At 41.7% G+C, this 21,722-nt stretch overlaps 1 protein-coding gene across 1 annotated transcript in view; it reads right to left on the bottom strand.

Moving 5' to 3' along the window:
• Positions 1–19,257, bottom strand: part of TSGA10 (testis specific 10) — a 44,352-nt gene extending 25,095 nt beyond the window's left edge. Inside the window, exons 1-9 of the mRNA XM_056862165.1 lie at positions 19,252–19,257; positions 17,720–17,836; positions 15,388–15,603; positions 10,978–11,043; positions 7,155–7,346; positions 5,876–6,031; positions 4,320–4,493; positions 3,837–3,914; positions 418–569 (exon numbers count right to left, since the gene is read on the bottom strand). Coding sequence (XP_056718143.1) covers positions 418–569; positions 3,837–3,914; positions 4,320–4,493; positions 5,876–6,031; positions 7,155–7,346; positions 10,978–11,043; positions 15,388–15,603; positions 17,720–17,836; positions 19,252–19,257 — 1,157 coding nt within the window. The remainder of the gene's footprint in view (positions 1–417; positions 570–3,836; positions 3,915–4,319; positions 4,494–5,875; positions 6,032–7,154; positions 7,347–10,977; positions 11,044–15,387; positions 15,604–17,719; positions 17,837–19,251) is intronic.
• Positions 19,258–21,722: the final 2,465 nt, after the last annotated feature.

Genomic DNA, 21,722 nt, shown 5'->3' with positions numbered 1-21,722 from the left:
ATTTTGCCCTGACCTGGATAGTCTGATCTTGTCAATTCTCAGAAACTAAGCAGGGTGGACCCTGGCAAGTATTTGGGTGGGAGACCTCCAAGGAATACAAGGATTGTGACATGGAGGCAGGCAATGGCAAACTACCTCTGAATGTCTCTTGCCTCGAAAACCCCACCAGGGTTTACCATAAGTCAGATGTGACTCGACGGCAAAAAAACAAGCAAACATTGACATGCATTGTAGATCACAACTCATTAAGATTACTATATTTTTAAAAATATCTCATCAATAAATTGGATAGCATTGAACACTTGATCGGGCCACAAAAATTTAAGGTAGCAATCACAAACAACTGTGGAGAACAGTCTGCATCTAATATCTCAAAATTACATTTTAATAGCTGTTGATTTAACATATTTTGTTTACCTCAGTGAAACAATGGTTGATTTTTGTCTGTTTAGCTCAGTTTCTGAATCCATTGCCCTTCTCGCCAATATTTTCATTTCCATTTCTATGGACTCTATCGTCTCCTTCATCAAAGACATCTTTGATATTTGTTCTAATCGTTCACTGTCAAGCTAAAGCATTAAAGTGACAAGGAATAATTGAGAATTGTAGAAAGCTATAAGTACCATGTAACATTTCTTCAACTACTTCAGATTCTGTGGGTTGTCTCTTTATATTTTTAGGTGAAGAGAAAGTTTCCACCTTCTGCAAATGGAGTCTATTTCCAGCAAATTGGGAAACCTTTTCTATTGCTCATCTGAAACAAAAAACAGTAACTGTTATCTGAGTCACGGACAAAACTATTTAGAAATTTATTTTAAAAACCACAACATGTTTACCATTCCTTTCCACCATATAAAGCCTTCAAGGTAATTTATAGAATCCTAAAAAATTACAAATAAAAAATAAAAAAGCAAAATATCTACCACCCTCAGTCTACCCCCAAGCAATAACTAGGGGCAACCTGCTGCTTCCAAGTATGGGGTATACATATACACCCTGGAAGAATATTCTTTACAGACGATGTTTACTGTTGCTATGGGGGCAAGACTGCTTCCCATATGTTGCTGAGCCCAAGTCCTCCTTTTCCAGCAGCAGCTACAGCCAGAAAGGTATTGTGGGAGCAGATGCTGCTTTACTGTCTTCAATTCTCAAAGCCCTCCTGCCGCTGCTGCTCTGGCTATAAAACTTGCTTTGAGCCACAGAGTAAGGGGTTAAACGATTCCTCTCCCCACTTCAGAAGCTGCCAATTTAGCAACTAGATGCTATCAGTCTGAATACCTACACATTAGTAATGTTCAGTGTCATACTAACAGTAAATGTTCAAATTCTTTAAAATAAAACAAAAGTTCAGTGGCACCTTAAAGACTAACAACTTTTTTTTGTGGATGCAGAATAAAAAGAGCTGCCAGCTACCGCGAACACAAGCCAAAAAACCCCAGAGCTAACTGCAGCACGGTTAATTGTTGGGATGCAAAAGAGTCAGGCCTCCTCTTTTTTGTGCATCCTAGTTCTTACGGTGAGATCACCCTGGCTCCGAGCTCTGGGCCATTACGTGGTTACGGCTCATGCTCCTCCTTGCCAAGCCTTCTTTAGTTCTCGAGGGAGGTGTGCCACGTCTAATCCCCCAAGCCGCAAGGTCTACAGATCAAGGATAGTGGCACCCCTCAAGGAGTTCCTGTCCCAGGTCACTGCAAGGCACCGAGGCCCCAGGCTTTTGGTCTGAGGGTTACCCCTTCGTCTTCCAAACTGATGCCTCAGGGTGTTCACCCAAGTTGTACCATGAACCACTGAAGCCACATTTTCCCGCACTGCTCCTGGATGCCACCTATCACTTTCAGAGTAGGGTAGGTGAAACACCCCCTCAGCTTGTTGCCAATTGTGCCAGAGGGGTAAAAAATTCCTACTCAGCTCCCAAATGGGCAATCAGCTTGCACCTGCTCTGAAACAGAGGGAAAGAGGGTGGGTGTCTCCTCCATTCACTTCCAAAGATGGAGGAACTACCTGACCCAGCCTGTCATGAGTCAGCCTGAACTCTCCTCGGAAGAAGAGGAGGAAGGGGTGGCAGAGCAGGGTGATGCACCGGTGGAGGTCTTACCAGGGCGACTGGACCATAGGTCTGAACCAGCAAGGATGACAGATGCAGAAGAAGGTGGTGCATATTGGGAAGGAGCAGAGGAACAGAGAAGGTTATCACCTCCGGACCCGCCCAGCCCAGTTAGCCGGCAAAGATCAAAGGTTCGGCTCAGTTTGCAGGAGAGGCGTCCCAGCACGAGATTGCAGGCAATTGGTCGTAGGTGTTTGAAGCCGACACCAGCGAGTGATGCAGAACAGCTGGCCCAGGAAGGGAGTGAGGAGGAACAGCCATAAATCTTGGGCTGGCCAGTCAGTCAGTGTGGGAACAACTTTGCTAATTACTACAAGCTCTGCTGCTTGTGCTGAGATCTCTGCACACAGTATTGTCTTGCTTAGGTGCCAGCTACCAGCTCCTGCCCTTCCGGCATCCCTGTAGAACCTGGGAGGACCGAGCCTAGACCTTGACGCAAAGGAACTCATACTGGTGAGTGAACCTGTTCCTTGTTTAGAGTGCTGCCTTGGTTACGCACTCAGTCCGCACACACTACCGGGAAGAGTAATCTGCGACAGGCTCTGCTTCTCCCCAGTACCCTCCATTGCTGGGAGTGGAGTCAGAGGCCAAGCACCTCAGCCTGGTCCCTGCCTGTGCGCAACACAGCCCCTATATGCCTTTCCCTTGGGCCAGCCTCTCTTCCTACATCAGACCCAAGGATGAATGGAGACTGGCTCTCTGTTCCCACCACTGGCAGCCCAAACCTGCCCCTCCCATCGCTTCCTTGATGGGGGGATGGGGTGGTCTTTTTTCAATATGAATTTATGTGAGTCACTGCTCACTTCCTCAGATATGTGGAAGGGAATCAAACTGGGAACTCTATATTTAGGAAAGATTACAGTGGGGAAAGGGGGTGAGACGGAGAGGTGGGTGTGATGAATTCCTTCCTGAGTCCTTTCTGCGTAAATTTTCTGTGTAAATGACTAGAACAGGATTAGCAGTTATGAACAGATAAGCAAGGTGATGATGTCTAGAGCCCAGGCATCAATCAGGTCTGCCATCACTTGCTGAATTACTTTGCCCAGAAAAGTGAGATAATAAACTAGTGAATAATTGGACACATCTTTTGTTAAAGATCTATTGTTTTTTGTAGTTTAATTTTGTAAAACTACCCTGAAGAACATCTGGTGGAAGTGTAGATTAATAATCTCTCACATTAATAAATGTTCATTGCAAAGAAACAATCTACCTTATATTTTTACAATTTGAATAATTTCTTCCATTTTCACCTTTGCCTTAATTTATGGACTCTTGGTAACAAACTGTACAGCAGTGTCATCAATAACCACTGGAACCTTAAAAGATCTAGAACTGATTTCCCTATGTGGTGTTCATGGAATAATTGTATATACAATAAAGGATTTTCCCAAAATGCAATTAAATTCTGATTTTGAGCAACAAACATTTATCAGAACCTTTAAATGGACAACTCAACTTCCTTTCTACATAAGGCTGCAGTAAGGATCTTAATTTAAACAGCACCATTTCTGGGGATGGACCCTTAAGGGTCAGATTTCCTTTAAAGCTCTTTGCAGAACAGGAAAACATAAACAGCCATAAGCAGTAAAACACAGATTAGTGTCTTCCTAGAATAACGATATTAATATATTCACACAAAATGTGCATCTTTACAACATTAATATATTTAATATATTAATACAATTATATATTTATATTAATCAATACATTTCAAAGAGTAATTTTTCCTTACACTTTGAACATTTGATTCCAGTTCTTCAATTCTCTGTTCCAGGTGAGCTTTTTCATTAAGTGCAGTGTCCTGAGCGATCTACATACAAATAAATAAATACACGAAACACATTTCTTTTCAGTCTTATAAAAAGTTATCAAAATATTTATCAAATTAGACACCACTTAGCAGCCTGAGTTCGATCCCCACAGAAGTTGGTTTCAGGTAGCCAGCTCAAGGTTGACTCAGCCTTCCATCCTTCCGAGGTTGGTAAAATGAGTACCCAGCTTGCTGGGGGTAAAGGGAAGATGACTGGGGAAGGCACTGGAAAACCACCCCGCAAACAAAGTCTGCCTAGTAAACGTCGGGATGTGACATCACCCCATGGGTCAGGAATGACCCGGTGCTTGCACAGGGGACATTTACTTTTACTTTACTAGCAGCCTTAGCCATTATATTAAATTCTGCACATGTTGTAGAAATGAAATTGGATAAAGATCAAACCTTTAACCTCTCTCTCAAGCTATCACGTTCTGTGGACATTCTTCGGAAATCAGAAATAGCTGCATCTCTTTCTGACTCCACACGCCTTAAAACCGCTTGAACAGTCACTGGAGATTTAGAAGCTTTGGAGATTCTGATGGATTCTTTTCTCAGTCGACTTATTTCTTCCTGTGCCTGTTATTTAAAATTTCTCTTTAGGTACAGATATTTATCTGTGAGAACAAAGTTCTGCAACACCAAAATGGCCGTGGGTTTATTGGAACACAAACTACATTGATAAACCATCTAACGTCATCTGATATTTATGAATTAAATACTACATGCAGTATAATTTATGCAAATAAAAGATAGAAAAAGAGTTGTTTTTTATACCCTGATTTTCTATACCTTTAAGGAGACTCAAACTGGGTTACAATTGCCTTCCCTTCCACTCCCCACAATAACCTTGTGAGGTAGGTGGGGCTGAGAGAGTTCCAAGAGAACTGTGACTGGCCCAAGGTCATCCAGCAGGCTTCATGTGTAGGAGGGGGGAAACTAACCTGGTTCACCAGATTACTGTCTGCTGCTCATTTGGAGGAGTAGGGAATCAGATTAGAGTCCAAAACTCTTAACCACTACACCATATATACATAAGACGTAAGATCCACAATATAAAGATTTAATATACCAATGGGACTAAAATCTGAAGGGGTTGTTACAAGTGAGCACCACATTGGGGCTTCCCTAAAATGAGTCTGTCATACCCTTCTACTCCTCTCCCCAAGGTGTTAGGATCTCAGGAATGTTAATAAAAATAATATCTTGTATTAATTTTAATTTAATTTTTTTATGTTGAAGCCCCCTCGAGCAGTTTCTCTGGAGAAGCTGCATATACATACCAGAAATATATAATAATAAATAAAATAAAACACAGCAAGAGAAAAATATTTAAAATCCCAGATCATAACACCTCCAGCCCTAAAAGTCAAAAACCACAAGAAACACAATCTGTATAAATGGATGACAAAAGGGCAGTCCATGTGCCAAAAACCTAGCAAAACACATGAACACATGAAGCTGCCTTGTGCTGAATCAGACTCTTGGTCCATTAAAGTCAGTATTGTCTACTCAGACTGGCAGAGGCTTTCCAGGGTCTCTGGCTGAGGTCTTTCACATCACCTACTTGCCTAGTCCCTTTAACTGGAGATGCTGGGAACTGAACCTGGGACCTTCTACATGCCAAGCAGAAGCTCTACCACTGAGCCACAGCCCCTCCCCAAACAAAACAAAACAAAACAAAAACATTTACAGTGCATTCCTAAGGAGAGTTACTCCCCTCTAAGCCCATTCATGTCAGTAGGCTTAGACTGGAGTAATTCTCCTTAGGAATGCACTGTTAGTCAAACTGTTTGCAGTGAGAAACTCCAGAATGTAGGGACCACTACTGATAAATGTAAATTTCACCTACTTAACCAGACCTCCTGAGGACAAACCCTCATCAAGGCATTCTATCATAAACAGCTCAGAAAAATAACAATTGTTCTCACCAAACTATTCTGTACTTCTACAAAAATTACCTTATCATAAAGACAGATTATTTTGTCTCTTTCTTTTGTTAGAACCTTGATATTGCCCTGAACTTCTGCCATATGACGTTCATATTTTTCCAGCATACACTTCAGTTCTTCACGTTCTCTCAAGACATTTAGAAATTCTGGATCTGAGCTGCTTCCCTAAAAGTTTAATGGAGAGAAAGTGACCTCATTTTCTGATTCTTCAGTTTTGCAAAATGTATTGCAATTTTACAGTCATTAACTTAGTTGTTTGATTTGATTATATGATTTTAAATTCTCCAATAAGCCAGTAAACTCAGTTTGTGCTGTTTTGAGCACTATTGGCAAAACAACTTTTTACATTAATATTGTTTAGAATGTAATTTATAAGGAGTCTTAACAAGTGTTTAACTAGACAGATATCATGAAGGTGGTAAGACTGGATGGAAATGGCCATCAACCCAGAAGCCCATTCTCCACCCCAAAACAGAGCAGACAGAACACTTGAACTTATCCTGAAAAATTCTTGTGGACAGAGAGAATCCACGCCATGTTACTCCTCCCACTTACTCCACAGACAGGGCCATACAAATGAGCTGAACATTTATGCCTGCCATTGGAAAGGGGTACCTCACAGTTACCAGGCATAGTGTGATAACAGTAACAGAAAAAATCGCTTAGTAAAAGGAATGGTACAACATGGAGAAAAAAATAGGAAAGTTTAACACCTGTTAAGTGTCACTATCAGCAGCTTAAAACAGACATTGTAAGTAGTGTACAAAAAATAAAGCAACATCCAAATTTTATGGCTACATTCAATAGCAGGATCCTGGATGGGGCTGGATTCCTTCCACCCACTAATAATTAAAATAAAACCTTCATGGTAAGTACCAATGTTCTGTTCTCTTTCAGTGGACAAGTGGATCCAGGCTAAAATGTTGAAGATTAGTGTCCCCATTCTGGGTGGATTAAATTGTTCACAATCACTCAGAGACAGTACATGCCAAAGCACTGTTCACATGAAAGCTGAGTTCGTTGAGACATACGTCTCCAAACACTGAACAAAGAAGGAGAGGGAAACCCACTTTGCAGCCTCCCTCTAATTGCACCTGGCCTCAGGCTGCAGGTAAGTCTGAGGCTGTTGGGTTTTTTGACATTTGGGAGTTTCAAGTTGTGAGTGCGGAAGAAGAGTTTGGTGAAGGGTTAATACATTAAGGACAACATAAGGACAGAAACACAAGTGACAGAATTTAGCTTAAGATAAACCCACAATGTCTGTATTACAACTGACTCCAAAATATACCTGAACGGGGGAGGAAGCCTTTGACACAGCATGAGAAGGGCTGCGCTTAGGACTTGAAGATGTATTTCGAAGCATCTTCTTCAAATTATCAGTTTCAGATTTATAATAATCTCTGTCTTCTTCCAATGTCTTTATACATTTGTCAAGCCTTGAAGGATAGTACTCTTCTGATTCGTCAGAATTTAAAGCAGCCTTTTAAACCCCAAAGTGAAGAGTTATAACAAATACAATTAACCAACTAACCTAAATATTTATTTTGGCATATTTCTACCTGTATATTCTATATATTTTATTTATTATGAAGCAAGCATTCAGCCTGTTACAAAACCATGTAGGAATGGAGGTGCATCACTATTAAATTTTAGTGTATAAATAAAATTCTCTGACCAGATGTGAAAGAGTGTTCTGAATCTCAAGTCAGCAACTCACTCTCCAAGAGAACTATGTTGGGGAGGGGGGAATCAGTACCACAAATCTCATCCTTAGGTAGTCTCTGAATGGAGAATTAAGGGGCCAGCTGCTGACCGAGGAGCTAAATTAACAACAGTACTTGTCCCTAGGCCAGATTTGGTCTCTCAGCCTCCAGCTGCTGATCTATCATCTAAAGACAGATGGCAGTATGTCTTATGAAATAAGCAAAAACATTTTATTCCAGGAAACTTAACATCTGCATGACTGATAAGCTCAGTGAAAATCGTGGAGGTTTTGAAAGTGATTCCAATTTTTTAGAGAAAAACCCTATCCTTGTTAAGTGATATTTAGTGATGTATGAACACTCCCTTAGCCAAATTTAGGTGAAAACTGATTTTTTTAAAATCCAGAATTGCTCCCAATAGGGAGGCATGCTTCCAGAGGTTTCGGTGATCTAGTATTTTCTTTAGATTCATATCAATGAATATGTTTCTCTCCCATACTTTCTGTGTGACATCTGATGAAAATCTACTGAGCAGCAGCAGTGTTCCAAAAAAGATAAAGGACAGGTTGGATTCTTATTAATGCTACCTGAGTTTTGTCTTCCAAAATTTAGGAGCTAGACTCATTTTTTTTCCATTCTTCAAGGTTTTGTATTTATGACCTTATTTTCTAATCACTGCTGCCCTAAAACCAATGGTCTTCACATTCTCTCATAACTTTATTAAAGCTATGACAGAAGAATAGATAAATGTAGGGGTAACCCTAGTTGTCATCTCCAAAACAAAAAGCTAATCTCTAGCCCTAGCCTAATCTCTCCACATTTTTTCATAATCCCCACTCTCACATAGAAGTTCACTGAGTGACCTTGGGCCAGTTACTCACTCTCAGCCTAATTTACCTTACAGGGTTGTTGGGAAAGTAACATGGAGGAGAGGAGAACGATGCAAGCTGCTTTGAGTCCCCAATGGGGAGAAAGCTGGGGTATAAATAAAGTAAATAAATAATTCAATTATTGATTTCAATAACTGAAAGCAATTTCAATTTAATTGAATGCTGGAGCCAGCATAGAAGGCAACCAATTAGGACAAGAATTCATTGAATGGTATACAGTTAACTTATAAACAAACAATGACCAGAACTTCATGCATATTTATTTTTATGTCATACAACAAATCATTCTCATACAAAATAATAAGTAAGCATTAGGTTTGATCCAGCCAGCTTTTTTGCTCAATCTTGGCCAACTCCCCTCTTTATTATAGCCCATTTCACATGACTTTTGTCCTTGAATGTCCCATGATCCCAAACACGTACTTTTGTTGGTCAAAGGGGACTCTTTCCTCCCTTTTTCACCAGTGGAAAAACTGGCTGGATCCAACCCACCATATATCTACTGAGTACTGCTGAGATGCTACAACGAAACCACTGCTGAACACACTAGGAGCCACCATGAAATTTCTCGGCACCACGGTGACCTATCTCCTGTCAAGCCCTGGGTTAGAATATTGAATATATATGATGCATTTTCGTATATTTGACACTCATATGTGAATGCGTACTGTAAAACATCATTGTGATTAGTGAAAATTTACCACAAAAAGATAATTGCCTAAATACAGCAAGGGCATTTTGTACAAGAAATAAACTTTCACTACCTGGAAATCATTTTTGATACATTAATATGATCACTCACATACCAGAAGGTACAGTGAGGGGAAAAAGTATTTGATCCCCTGCTAAATTTGCCCGTTTGCCCTCTGACGAAGAAATGACCAGTCCATAATTTTAATGGTAGGCTTATTGTAGCTGTGAGAGACAGAATAACAACAGGAAAAACCCCAGAAACCCAGAAGACAGAGATTGATGTGCATTATAATGAGTGAAATAAGTATTTGATCCCCTATCAACCAGCCGGGTTAGGGTTAGGGTTCTGCTGTCGACAGAAGCAATCAATCCATCAGATTCCAAACTAGCCACCATGACCAAAGAGCTGTCCAAGGATGTCAGGGACAAGATTGTAGACCTGCACAAGGCTGGACTGGGCTACAAGACTATTGCCAAGCAGCTTGGTGAGAAGGTGACAACCCTAACCCTAACTGTCAACCTCCCTCGGTCTGGGGCTCCATGCAAGATCTCATCTCGTGGAGTTGCAATGATCATGAGAACAGTGATGAAGCAGCCCAGAACTATATGGGGGGAACTTGTCAATGATCTCAGGGCAGCTGGGACCATAGTCACCATGAAAACAGTTGGTAACACACTACGCCGTGAAGGACTGAGATCTCGCAGAGCCAGCAAGGTCCCCTTGCTCAAGACAGCACATGTACAGGCCCGACTGCAGTTTGCCAAAGCACATCTGAATGACCCAGAGGAGAACTGGGTGAAAGTGTTGGGGTCGGATGAGACCAAAACCGAGCTCTTTGGCATCAACTCAACTCGCCGTGTTTGGAGGAGGAGGAATGCTGCCTATGACCCCAAGAACACCATCCCCACCGTCAAACATGGAGGGGGACATATTATGCTTTGGGGTGTTTTTCTGCTAAGGGGACAGGACACCTTCACCGCATCGAAGGGACGATGGACGGGACCATGTATCGTCAAATCTTGGGTGAGCACCTCCTTCCCTCAGCCAGGGCATTGAAAATGGGTTGAGGATGGGTATTCCAGCATGACAATGACCCAAAACACACGGCCAAGGCAACAAAGGAGTGGCTCAAGAAGAAGCACATTAAGGTCCTGGAGTGGCCTAGCCAGTCTCCAGACCTTAATCCCATCGAAAATCTGTGGAGGGAGCTGAAGGTTCGAGTACCTACACATCAGCCTCGAAATCTTACTGACTTGGAGAGGATCTGCAAAGAGGAGTGGGACAAAATACCTCATGAGATGTATGCAAACCTGGTGGCCACCTACAAGAAACGTCTGACCTCTGTAATTGCCAACAAGGGTTTTGCCACCAAGTACTATGTCATCTTTTGCAAAGGGATCAAATACTTATTTCACTCGTTATAATGCACATCAATCTCTGACTTTTGTCATCTGGGTTTCTGGGGTTTTTCCTGTTGTTATTCTGTCTCTCACAGCTACAATAGACCTACCATTAAAATTATGGACTGGTCATTTCTTCATCAGAGAGCAAACGGGCAAATTCAGCAGGGGATCAAATACTTTTTCCCCTCACTGTATAGCGTGGGGAAAACCTGCATTTAGAAGGGCATAAACTATGTTGCTTAAGCCTAAATCCCACATGCACCACTGATGAGATTGCCACTTTTCTCCAGTTTACCAGATGGCTGTTTCTGCTACTCTTACCCATTTTCTTAATAATTAGTATTTGTACTAGCCTTAAAGGCATTCTGCAATGCAGAAATTATATGAAGTTTTAACAGTAAAAATAAAAAAAAGTTCTTACAGATCTAAGAATGTTGATTGTATGTTCCAGTTTCCGTATAGTATTTTGCTGGCATTTAATTTGAGACTAAAATGGGGAAAAGGAAAATATATTATTTATAGGAAGTCAAATAAAAAGCACAGTTTTGTAAAATATTTCTCAGTGATGAACTAATGCATTTGGACTAGATGTGCTGAAACGAAGATAAATCCATTAGGGACTGGAACCAGTCTATTGACCAGTCATGCTGTCATCTGGTGGCTCCTTGCTCCACATCCTTGAAGGCCAGGAGCATAAGTCACACATATACACACTGCTCTTTTGAAAGCAGGCAGTCCTGCAGCTTTTTACATAGACTTTCCATTCTCTTCCCGTTAAGCCATATAGCCCAGCTTCCTCAACTGACAACGAACCAGAACTGCAAGCAACTCTGAATACAGTCCAGGAAGGAACTGTGAAGCAAACAAAAGTCATTAAAGGAGCTAGCTGCTACGCCAAGAGTTCCAGGTAAGCAGCTTTTAAAATTAATGTTCACATATACACTATCACAACATGCTCATGCATATTGAGGCATCATATAGGGAGTAATGATGACTGTATGTACAGCTCTGACTGCTTGTGCCACAAACATCTGTTAAGCCATATAGCCCAGCTTCCTCAACTGACGAGTCAGAACTGCAGGCAACTCTGAAGACAGTCACTTGCCCAAATAGTTTTACTAAGCTTTTCAGAATGGCAATGCCGCAATAAAAACTTATCTGTCAGTCACTTGCCCACTGTCTCCTTAGAACATGTACCCTTCACAGGCATGGTTGTTTTAGCTAATAGCCCCGAGTTGTTTGTAGAGTGGGAGCCTAATTCATCTGGAGGTCCCCTGGCTGACCAGGCATATGCAATTTTTGGCGAACTGTTGAGAACACCTAGTCTTACTGCATTAGATGACTTCAAGGTCTATGCTGAGATTGTCTCATTGAGTCAGGCTCAGAACTACATGGCCACTATAGCTACCATTGCTTTGGGCACAACACATGAAAAGGAGTCATAATATTGGATTTGATTTTGTGCAACTTTACTGAGGGCTTGGAATGTCATGGTCTCAACAACAATTGCCAGAGTTGCTGTCTGGCACCCTCTCCTACTTTTTTTGAATTATCTCCACACTTTGGTTGATCAGAGAGCTGAGGGAGATGAAGAGGATGGAGAGACAAGTACAGTGTAGGTGGCAGAAGACTCTGAATATAACAAAGCATGCTGTAGCGCCCATTTGAAGGCTCATGAGGTGGTAGGGACAACAGTGGAGAAACCTTTCTTCTCTGCCACCACTGTATCAACTAATTCATATCTAGCTCAATTTGACAATTCCTAGGATGGAGTCCCAAAGCAATGAAAATGTGGTCATTAGCTGTGATTATTTTGATTATTATTATTATTATTTTTTGCTGATAAAATCACTGATACAATCCAACTTGGATTCCATGTTTGGTGCAAGGCAGACAGTAGAAGTATCAAATGAACAATGTGCTCAAATGTATACAGATAGTTATGGGTTGGTCTCTCTGAGCAACACTGATGGGATCCTGGGGCCTGTGCAGCCAACCACTTACATGATGGATTCTTGTCCCTTTTGGATTAAGTGTTCTTGGGATAAAGTAAGGGTTCTACTAGCTAATATTAGCAACTCCTTATTACAAAGGCAACCATCTGTCAACACTTCTGAAAGAGGCTGTAATCCAACCTTTGTTGAAGCCCTCAATAAAAATGTCATTGCCAATTATAGATGTGTGTCAGAGTTGTCCTTTTTGAGTAAGGTGATTGAGTGGTGACAGAGCAACTTCAGGATTTACTGGATGACTTATTTGTCCTTGACCCTTTTCAGTCTGGCTTTGGGATATACTTTGCATTAGTTGCTCTGGTGGATGATCTTTGTCTGCATTTAGATAAAGTAAATGTGTTTCTTTTGATGCCATTGAATATTTCTGCTGCTTTTGACACAAGACCACTTAATTTTGTTGAGATATCTAGAAATCAGAATGGGCTTGAGAGGTACTGTTTTAAATTTGATCTTTTTTTTTGTCTGGGTCAACACAGAGAGCCGTGGTTAATGATATAGAGCTAGAGCATGTGACTTATCCATAGGGTTCAATCCTTTCATCGTTTTATTTGTATGTTAGATCTTCAAATGGGATTGTCCAAAGTTTTGGGATTGTATGTCATCACTATGCTTATGACATCCAGCTCTACATTTCTTTAAATAAGCCTCCAAAAAGAACAGTTGGTATCTTGAACCAATTTCTAAATGCTGAGAGTAAAATATATGTTTTTTATGATACCCAAATCAGTATTTGTAATGCGGTACACATGCATGAGTTGTAAAAGCCTGGCACTGTGAATGCAATTGCATATGCTCTCTACTGCTCCATAGTGCTCTGCCCCTTAAATGCAGAAGAACCACAGAAACTCAGAGTTTTGATGAGAATACACATGTGTGTCCAGGTTTTCCATATTCCATCTGGACAACCCCACAAACTGATAGAACAAACCAAGCCTCCACCAGCCACATCAGCCCAGGCCGCCACTCAGGCATCATGGTTATATGTGGGGTCACTGTTGCGGTAAACAGATGGGTTTAAGGTTAGGTACGTCAGATTCTACAGTCTGAGCAAGCAAAATATCTTCCCAACACAAAAGTAAACCTACACATACTGAAGAGCACTGTGCCCTTAAATCCTTTTTCGAAAGAACTCTTTTCTGAGGGAGGAACATCTGTATATGCTTTTAAAAGCTTCATCCTCAGATGTGAGAATGTTTTCAAACAAAAGGTGACACTGATTCTGAGTGCCCAAGAGTTATGATTATTATTGAGTCAGGAAGGGACTCCATTTGATATGCCATAATGCTCTATAAAGCTACTGGAAGCATATGGACTTTGGGATCTTCTAAAAAGTTTTTTTTTAATAATTAACATAATTCTTTATTTTTCTTCAAATTAAAATTTTAAATAAATAATTATTTTTTGGCAATGTTTGAACAGTCAGTTGAGCAAGACCAACTGGACATGTGGCAACCCCCGAGGTACGTACGCAGCAGGCTTTCGAAGTTAATAAGAACCAGATTGATTGCAATAATACGTTTATTTATAGAAACCCCTCAGATTTTCTCAAATGCAGAAGATCCAGCCAATAAAAACATTGGGTTGGATCTACTACCCCCTTGTTCAAGTAGAAGGTGCTTTCACTGGACACACACCCCCCTCACATTTCAGGTGCAGCTCCTATGCTTTATTCTGCCCAGTTCCTAGGTTGTACACTGTTCCTTTTTTCCAGAGGGTACAGAGTGCTATAGCAGGGAGGAGGTCGGAAAGATCAGGCAGACCTCCTCTCAAACAAACATAAAGATGATTTTCAGCTAGGCCCACTTATACTTATTATCTGACAACTCGTCTTTCTAGAGCCTTTTGTTTAGCTAGGCTGAATGCTAACCCCTCTATGGGGTTAGAGAATTTTGAACATACCATACCCAGAAAGGACCTGTCCTTGCTCTTCTGGCTCTGTTGATTCATTAGCTCATGCCCTTTTGGAATGCCGCTTTTATGAGGAACTTAGATCATGTTATAGCTCTCCCCTTTCAATATATAAATCTAATACCTCTGTGTCTGACATAATGCCTTTTTTATTAAGTGACAGAGATCCCAAGGCTACATTGTCAGTGGCAAGATTTATTTCAGTCCTTATATCCTTTAGACATTAGATTTAAAATTACGCTGCTCAAGATCAATGGATCAAGGAGCTTCTAAGGGATAAAGGAAGATTTTCAGCTAGATAAGATCAAATGGACATTTCAATAGAATAGATGAATCTATTTAGTAGCCCAACAAAAGATAGATTGACTCAATAAAGAAAGACATGGCTTTCAATTTGCAAGATCTGAGCAAGGCTGTTAACGACAGGATGTTTTGGAGGTCATTAATTCATAGGGACACCATAGGTTGGAAGTGACATGATGACACATAACACACACACAATTCTATGAGTCGCTACACAGGCAAGTGTATATGTAGTAAAATGAACACAAGGCCTTCCACACAGACACAATACCACTAGTATCTCAGAATATTGTCCTAGTGGAACAACAGGACTAAGAACTAATGTATAAGTTTATGGTTGCCAACAGGCCTTGAGAAAATTGTACTGTTCCTTAACATAACCTTAATATGTGGAAACAGATAACAGTTTGACCACAAACAAGAAAAAAAAAGGGGGGGGGAGATCCTGATCTTACAATTAGGTTCACATAAGCAGCTCTTAAATCTGCACAGACAATCAGACAAAGCAGGTTTTTCAGCTACAAGATGTATTCCTCTAATATACAGAAAGGCACAAACACATTCTGGAAAAAAATTAATATATGTTTTTCATGTAGTAATTCGAGTACCTCTGCTTCAGCAAGTTCCTTGTCAGCACTATCCAATACGATTTCTTTTTCTTTTTCCAGCTGTTCAGCTAACTTGTCAACATGAGCAAGTTCTTTACATAGATATTCATTCTTACTGGCTAAGTTGTCTACTTGACTTGCTACTTCATCCTTATTGTTAATTAGTTTCATAACATGTTGCTCCAACTCAATGTTTCTTATTTGCAAATGTTCAACCTAGTTGGTCCAAAAATAACAGAACAGTTTCATTTATTTTACCTCTTTAAATAATCCCATATTGTACAGCAAAACATTTGTTGATACCATGTACAAAGTATATGTAAAATAAAGCTGTTTCTTAAATATTTAGATTCCTCAGTGCCTGATTCCAGCTGATCAACAAATAAATGTATCAAACATGTTATACAAAATATAAGTATGCGCGCAATGCAAAGTTTTTACTATTTCTATATCAACAAACAATAACATGCAACAAAATAACATGAAACAATTCCTAAACTACCTATACTAATGTGTCTTACAAAAATGATATGTACAATATTTACAAAGGTGGAAAAAGCCTCTTATACAAAAAAAAAAAATATTGGACCACTGTTAAGCATTAACTTATAATGACATGAACAATGCATGAAAATATTGTCGAAGGGTTTCACGGTCAGAGTTCATTGGTTCTTGTAGGTTATCCGGGCTGCGTGACCGTGGTCTTGGTATTTTCTTTCCTGACGTTTCGCCAGCAGCTGTGGCAAGCATCTTCAGAGGAGTAACACTGAAGGACAGTGTCTCTCAGTGTCCTTCAGTGTTACTCCTCTGAAGATGCCTGCCACAGATGCTGGCGAAACGTCAGGAAAGAAAATACCAAGACCATGGTCACACAGCCCGGATAACCTATAAGAACCAATGCATGAAAAGTTCGTTGAATATCAGCAAAACATGAGGCTCAAAAGGCCAGAAGTTTCAGCCAGCGCAGCAAGGCGCTTTAGCGCAGAAGGTGCCGCTTACATGCGGGGGAGTGTAGACGTGCAACTCAACGGAGCGCGAAAAGGTGCTGTGCGCAGAAGGCAATAGGCACGGAAATCACAGCTGATGGCAGGTTTATGGAAGGTCAATCAAGGCATAATCTAAATGAAGTGGGCTCATTGGTGGTGAAAGTGGTAGTAATCTCTTACAGTAATTTCTGAACTTGTTAAATTAACAGGCACTGATTTATTTTAGTTGTGTTTACCTGGCTCAAAATACATACTGTTCCCCATCCACCCAAACTGATTCATCCCAGCTGTTTTTCCTGCAGAGTCAACACCTCCCAACCCACACGCCAGGCAAGAGAGAAGCAGGTGGGCCAAAACATTTTTTTGGAAGGAAAGGACCAAGGTAGGTCTGAGCTGTCCCATCCTGCCATGCTGTACCTCATCCTCTGCTTTGTATTAAATTGAGGCTACATCATGTGTAGTTGTACATCAAATTATATTAAATAATTCAGTATCCATTCCAGCTCTAGGAAGCCAAGGCACATAATGCAGGTCACAACAAATGCTAAAATCTGCAGCAGCTTCAGTTTCTAGGGGCACAATCTTAAGCATACTTTCCTGGGAGTAAGTCCCATTGACTTACTTGTAGACCTTGCTAGGTTTCACCTTTTTAGTGTCTTGAATATTAGTACAGTTTCATTACAACATACTGTAGTTTTAAATATGAAATAAAAATCAGCATCTATGGCTTTCACATTGTGTAAACATACTATGAGAATAAAATCGCTCCAGTAATAATACTATGAATAATCACAACACCAGCAAATAATACTGTCCTCTACTAACATTCTACTTACTGTATTTCTACTGTTATTTAATAGATTTCAAGAAAATGAACTGTCTTTTGAGTAATTAAATATCAGGTTTGGCCTTAAAATATCTTATTTTGCTAATGAAAAATCTAGTTGACATCCATTTCTAAAGGATTCACCAACCTATATAAGGCAGTTTTTATTATGTCATGTCTGAATCTAAACTGATAAAAGCAAAGTAATCCTGAGATATTCGGACACTGTAACTACTCTCCATAGCATGATTTTATGTGGGTTTGTATTGAGAAGCCCCATTAGCAGACAGGGATATTGAGTCAAAATGACAAATGTCATCACAGGTTGATTAAATGCTACTGTACAGCCATTACAAATGTGATTTTGACAGTATTATAATTTTGTTCCTGTAACTTTAATGAGAAAAAACATTTAATTGGTTTTTACAGCTGAGTGACTAAACAAGTGATGTCATATTTCAATTATTACATAGCTTCAGTTGTTACCAATTGCCAAAATATCAGGAAAATATGACAGAACCTCTGATCGCAACTTTTGGATGATTTTGTCTTTGTTCTTAACCTTTTCCTCAAGTTTTGAAATGTGGTCGCTTTCAGAAAATCGATCTGCTAACACAAGGTCTTCTTTTGTTGTCACCTATTCAGAAAACAGCAGACAAAGCAACATGAAGGTCAATCCTGTTTTATGATATTCTATACTTCAGTCTCAGTATGATTCACTCTTGTGCACAGTTACACCCTTAGTGATTATGGTTTGGATCCCACCCAGAAACACATACAATAGTGGCAGATGTATCTATTTTTAAACTTTTTATATTTGAATTTGAAATTGTAACACATTTACAACAGAGGGTTCTGAAATAAAGAAACAGGAGACACAAAGACATGGAACTTTTGCATACTGTAAAGATGGAATATAAAATATTACAATTAAATATTTGTCAGCAGTACATTGTATTGTCGTATGTAACAATTATTTTTAAAATGAACATACAATAAAACTGTCAGTGTGTGTGTGTATCGCCTTAAAGTTAGATAGACTGTTTTTCTCACTGATTCTGCATATGAAATAAAGGGGAGCCCTTTTTCTAAGTCGTCTGGGGTATAATTGAGATTTTCCTTACTTTTCAGTTTTATCAAGATCTTTTCCATTATTGTCATCCTAAACTTTATGATACCAGTTTTTGGTGGTAGGTGATTTCCCCCCCCCCCACGCACACATCAACTTTTTGCCACTAGTAGTCTGGCTGTTGTTAATAACAACATTATAGCTCTGCATAGGATTGCACAATAGTTTACTTTCTTATGTTAGGCTAATTTGGTGATAGCAAGGGAAGTAAATGCTTGGTTTTTATAAAACAAACGCTTTTCTCATTATATCTTTCTCATTATACTTTGCAACCACCTATGAGCATAGTAGCCAATGTCATTCTAAAAACTATTTGGATTAATTATGTGCAAACAATAAGAGGATTTCTCAACACACCAAGTCGATCATGTTCTGCCTATTTTTTTGTTAGAAGGCAAGGTGTCAGTCACCATGGCACTGGCATTTGTTTTGCTTGAGAATTTAACTGCTGGGCACTCTGGTCTCTGTAAGGCAAACACTAGTCCAGGGAATGCAAACTTCTAAACTGCAACTTAAAAACAAAAAAACAAAAAAAAGAAAAGAATCACTAGGGAAGGTGGGTTAGGAATAATGTACATATTTCCCAAACATAATGCCAAGGTCGGATCCCTAATATGGCTCTCAGATTCCTGACCACAGCTTTTATATAAGGAAATCCCAACTGCTTCTGTAGAAGGCATTTTCACGATTGCAGTCATATGTCTGCCACATATCCAAGAGAAAGACAAAATAACCCTCTGGTTCTCTCACCCTGCGGAATTCACCCCAACCTCCCACTATAGCTCGCCTGGCAATTCAGGCAATTCGCCTTCTCGGTTTCTCTAAGGCAGTGGTTCCCAACCTTTCTTTGGCCGTGCCCCACCTAAGCATCTCTAAAATCCTGATGCCCCCCCCCCCCCCGTGTTGTGCCTGGGTAACCATACCTGCATCGGGGCACTTCACCCGTGACATATAATTCTTATTATCCAAAAAGTGAACTATTCACGTGGAGGAAGTCTAAAAGGCCATGAACCTGGTCTAAACAAGCTTCATGCGCTCTCTAGTCAACTCTATGCTCTCACCACTCCTCTCTATGAGCGGGCTTTCCCCCTCTCCACTGTCACCAGCTGACCGCCGTGTACATTCCGATTTTAATTTTAAAAATGTGTATGTCACAATATATATTTATATACTATGAGGCTCCTAGAACCATAAGAAATGCAAAAAAAATAATAATCACTGAGACAGCAAGGTAGACTTCCCCTGACTATGGAAGATCCACTGATTTAGCAATTTGTAATAATCTCTTTTCCTTTCTGTAAATGTATTGAAATGTATTAGGACAGCAAGGGAATCGCTTGTTGCTGGGCAGGGTATCTGTGTGTGTGTCTGTGTGCTAGTATTTGGGGCAAGAGTCACGGAGGGTTACAGTAACCCATAACAAGAACTGGGTGAAACTGTTAACTGTACTGCCGCGCCTCTATGTCTGTAGTGGTATCAGCTTGACCCTGAACGTTGATGGGTTGTCACATCTTGAATTTGGATAAATATCTCTCTCCCTCAGTACAATCGGGGCTCAGAGATTTCTGCCCATTAGGGCCTCTGGGTCGCAGCTGCTCCAAATAAATAACTGTTTCTTGAAACAAGGGTCTTTGGGTCTCTCTCCCCCCCCCCACGAACCCCCCGGTTTGTCACAACATCACTGTTAATAACTCATTCTCGAATTGCCCCCCTTGAAAATTCAAATTGCCCCCCCCCTTGTGGGGCGCGTGCCCCACATTGGGAACCACTGCTCCAAGGGCTGCCTGTACCTTGGTGTGGCAATCTGTTTTTTTCCTCCTGCGCCCAGGGCACCTTCTAGAGAGCATGCTGGCCGGCCCCACTGTCCGCCCCCAAAGGAAAAAAGGATGCCCCCCCCCTTTCCCAGGCTTCTCAACTCGCTTCCTCGGCCTTACCCGCTACTTCGCCTCCTTTTCCCTCTCAACCCCGGGGAGGCCCAATGAACGGCCGGAACAGGCGAGGGCAAGCTCGGGCACGAAACCGCCCTCCCCCCTCTACACTCCACCACGGCTGAGGCAAAAGGGGGCGGGGAAAGGAAGCCGCCGAGCCGCCTATGAGCTCCTCCCTCTCCCGCCCATAAAGCCCGCCTCCCCCCGATAGCGGAAGCGGCCGGGATCCAGTCAGCGGCGAGGCCTCCCCTCAAAGCCCGCCTCCCCCCCGATAGCGGAAGCGGCCGGGATCCAGTCAGCGGCGCAGGCCTCCCCTCAGAGCGGGAGAGGACGCGCGGCCCCCTGCAGGCTCGCCACAATAATGCCCCTTCCCGCTCGCTCTCTCCGTCTCCTGGCAACCACCCCCCTCCCCTCGCCTCGCCTCCCCTCCAACCCCTCGTTACCTCCGGGATTGGGCATCACCGCCCCTCTTGCGGCCCCGCCTCCCTTCCCCTGCCTCGGCGCCCTCGGGCCATTTCAACCGCCGCTCGTGCTTCGCCGCTCGTGCCGCCGCTGACCAATAGGCTGCGGGTGGGAGGAAGCCGGCGGTTCCCGGATGTCTGGCGCGCCGGCGGGCGTCGCTTCAGAGGAGAGGCCGTTTACGCGCGCGGGGTTGCGCCTTGCGTTGGCTGCTCCGAGCTCGTCAGGTCTCCGAAGCTAAGCAGGGTCGGCCCTGGTTAGTATTTGGATGGGAGACCGACAAGGAAGTCCAGGGTTGCTGTGCAGCGGACTCTGCTAGTCTCTTGCCATGAAAACCCCCAAAAAGGGGTCGCCATAAGTTGGCTGCGACTTGAGGGCACTTTGCACACACTTTACACACACACACACACACACACACACACAGATGCACATTTCCTCTACCTGGGTTCTCAAAACTCTTGCATGGGGGCTTGTTCTTGAGTTTTGAGAATTCGGATTGGTGGGGGGGGGGGAATGTGCATCTACAAGAGCAGCCGAGCTAAAATGACTAAACTGAGGCTGTCGTATTTTGGTCACATTATGAGAAGACAAAAAACAGATCAGTGGGTTCTAGACCAAATCAAGCCTAAACTGACCCTAGAAGCTAAAATGACTAAACTGAGGCTGTCGTATTTTGGTCACATTATGAGAAGACAAAAAAACAGATCCGTGGGTAGCCGTGTTAGTCTGTCTCCAGTAGTAGAAAAGAGCAAGAGTCCAGTAGCACCTTAAAGACTAACAAGAATATTTTCTGGCAGGGTAGGAGCTTTTGTGAGCCACAGCTCACTTCTTCAGATACCTGAAGGTATCTGAAGAAGCATTGCTGACAGATGGCCATCTAACCTCTTCTTAAAAACCTCCAGGGAAGGAGAGCTTACTGTTTACTGTTTGGCGAACAAGTTGCATCCATGCCCTGAAGCTCCTTTCCGGGAGCTTTATTGCTGACGTCTGCCTCTAGGAACCATCCT

The sequence above is a fragment of the Euleptes europaea genome, chromosome 16 (genome assembly GCF_029931775.1).
Source record: "Euleptes europaea isolate rEulEur1 chromosome 16, rEulEur1.hap1, whole genome shotgun sequence".
Taxonomy (NCBI): Eukaryota; Metazoa; Chordata; class Lepidosauria; order Squamata; family Sphaerodactylidae; genus Euleptes; species Euleptes europaea.
Note: the sequence above shows the minus strand (reverse complement) of the source record. Positions and strands in the feature narration are given on the sequence as shown.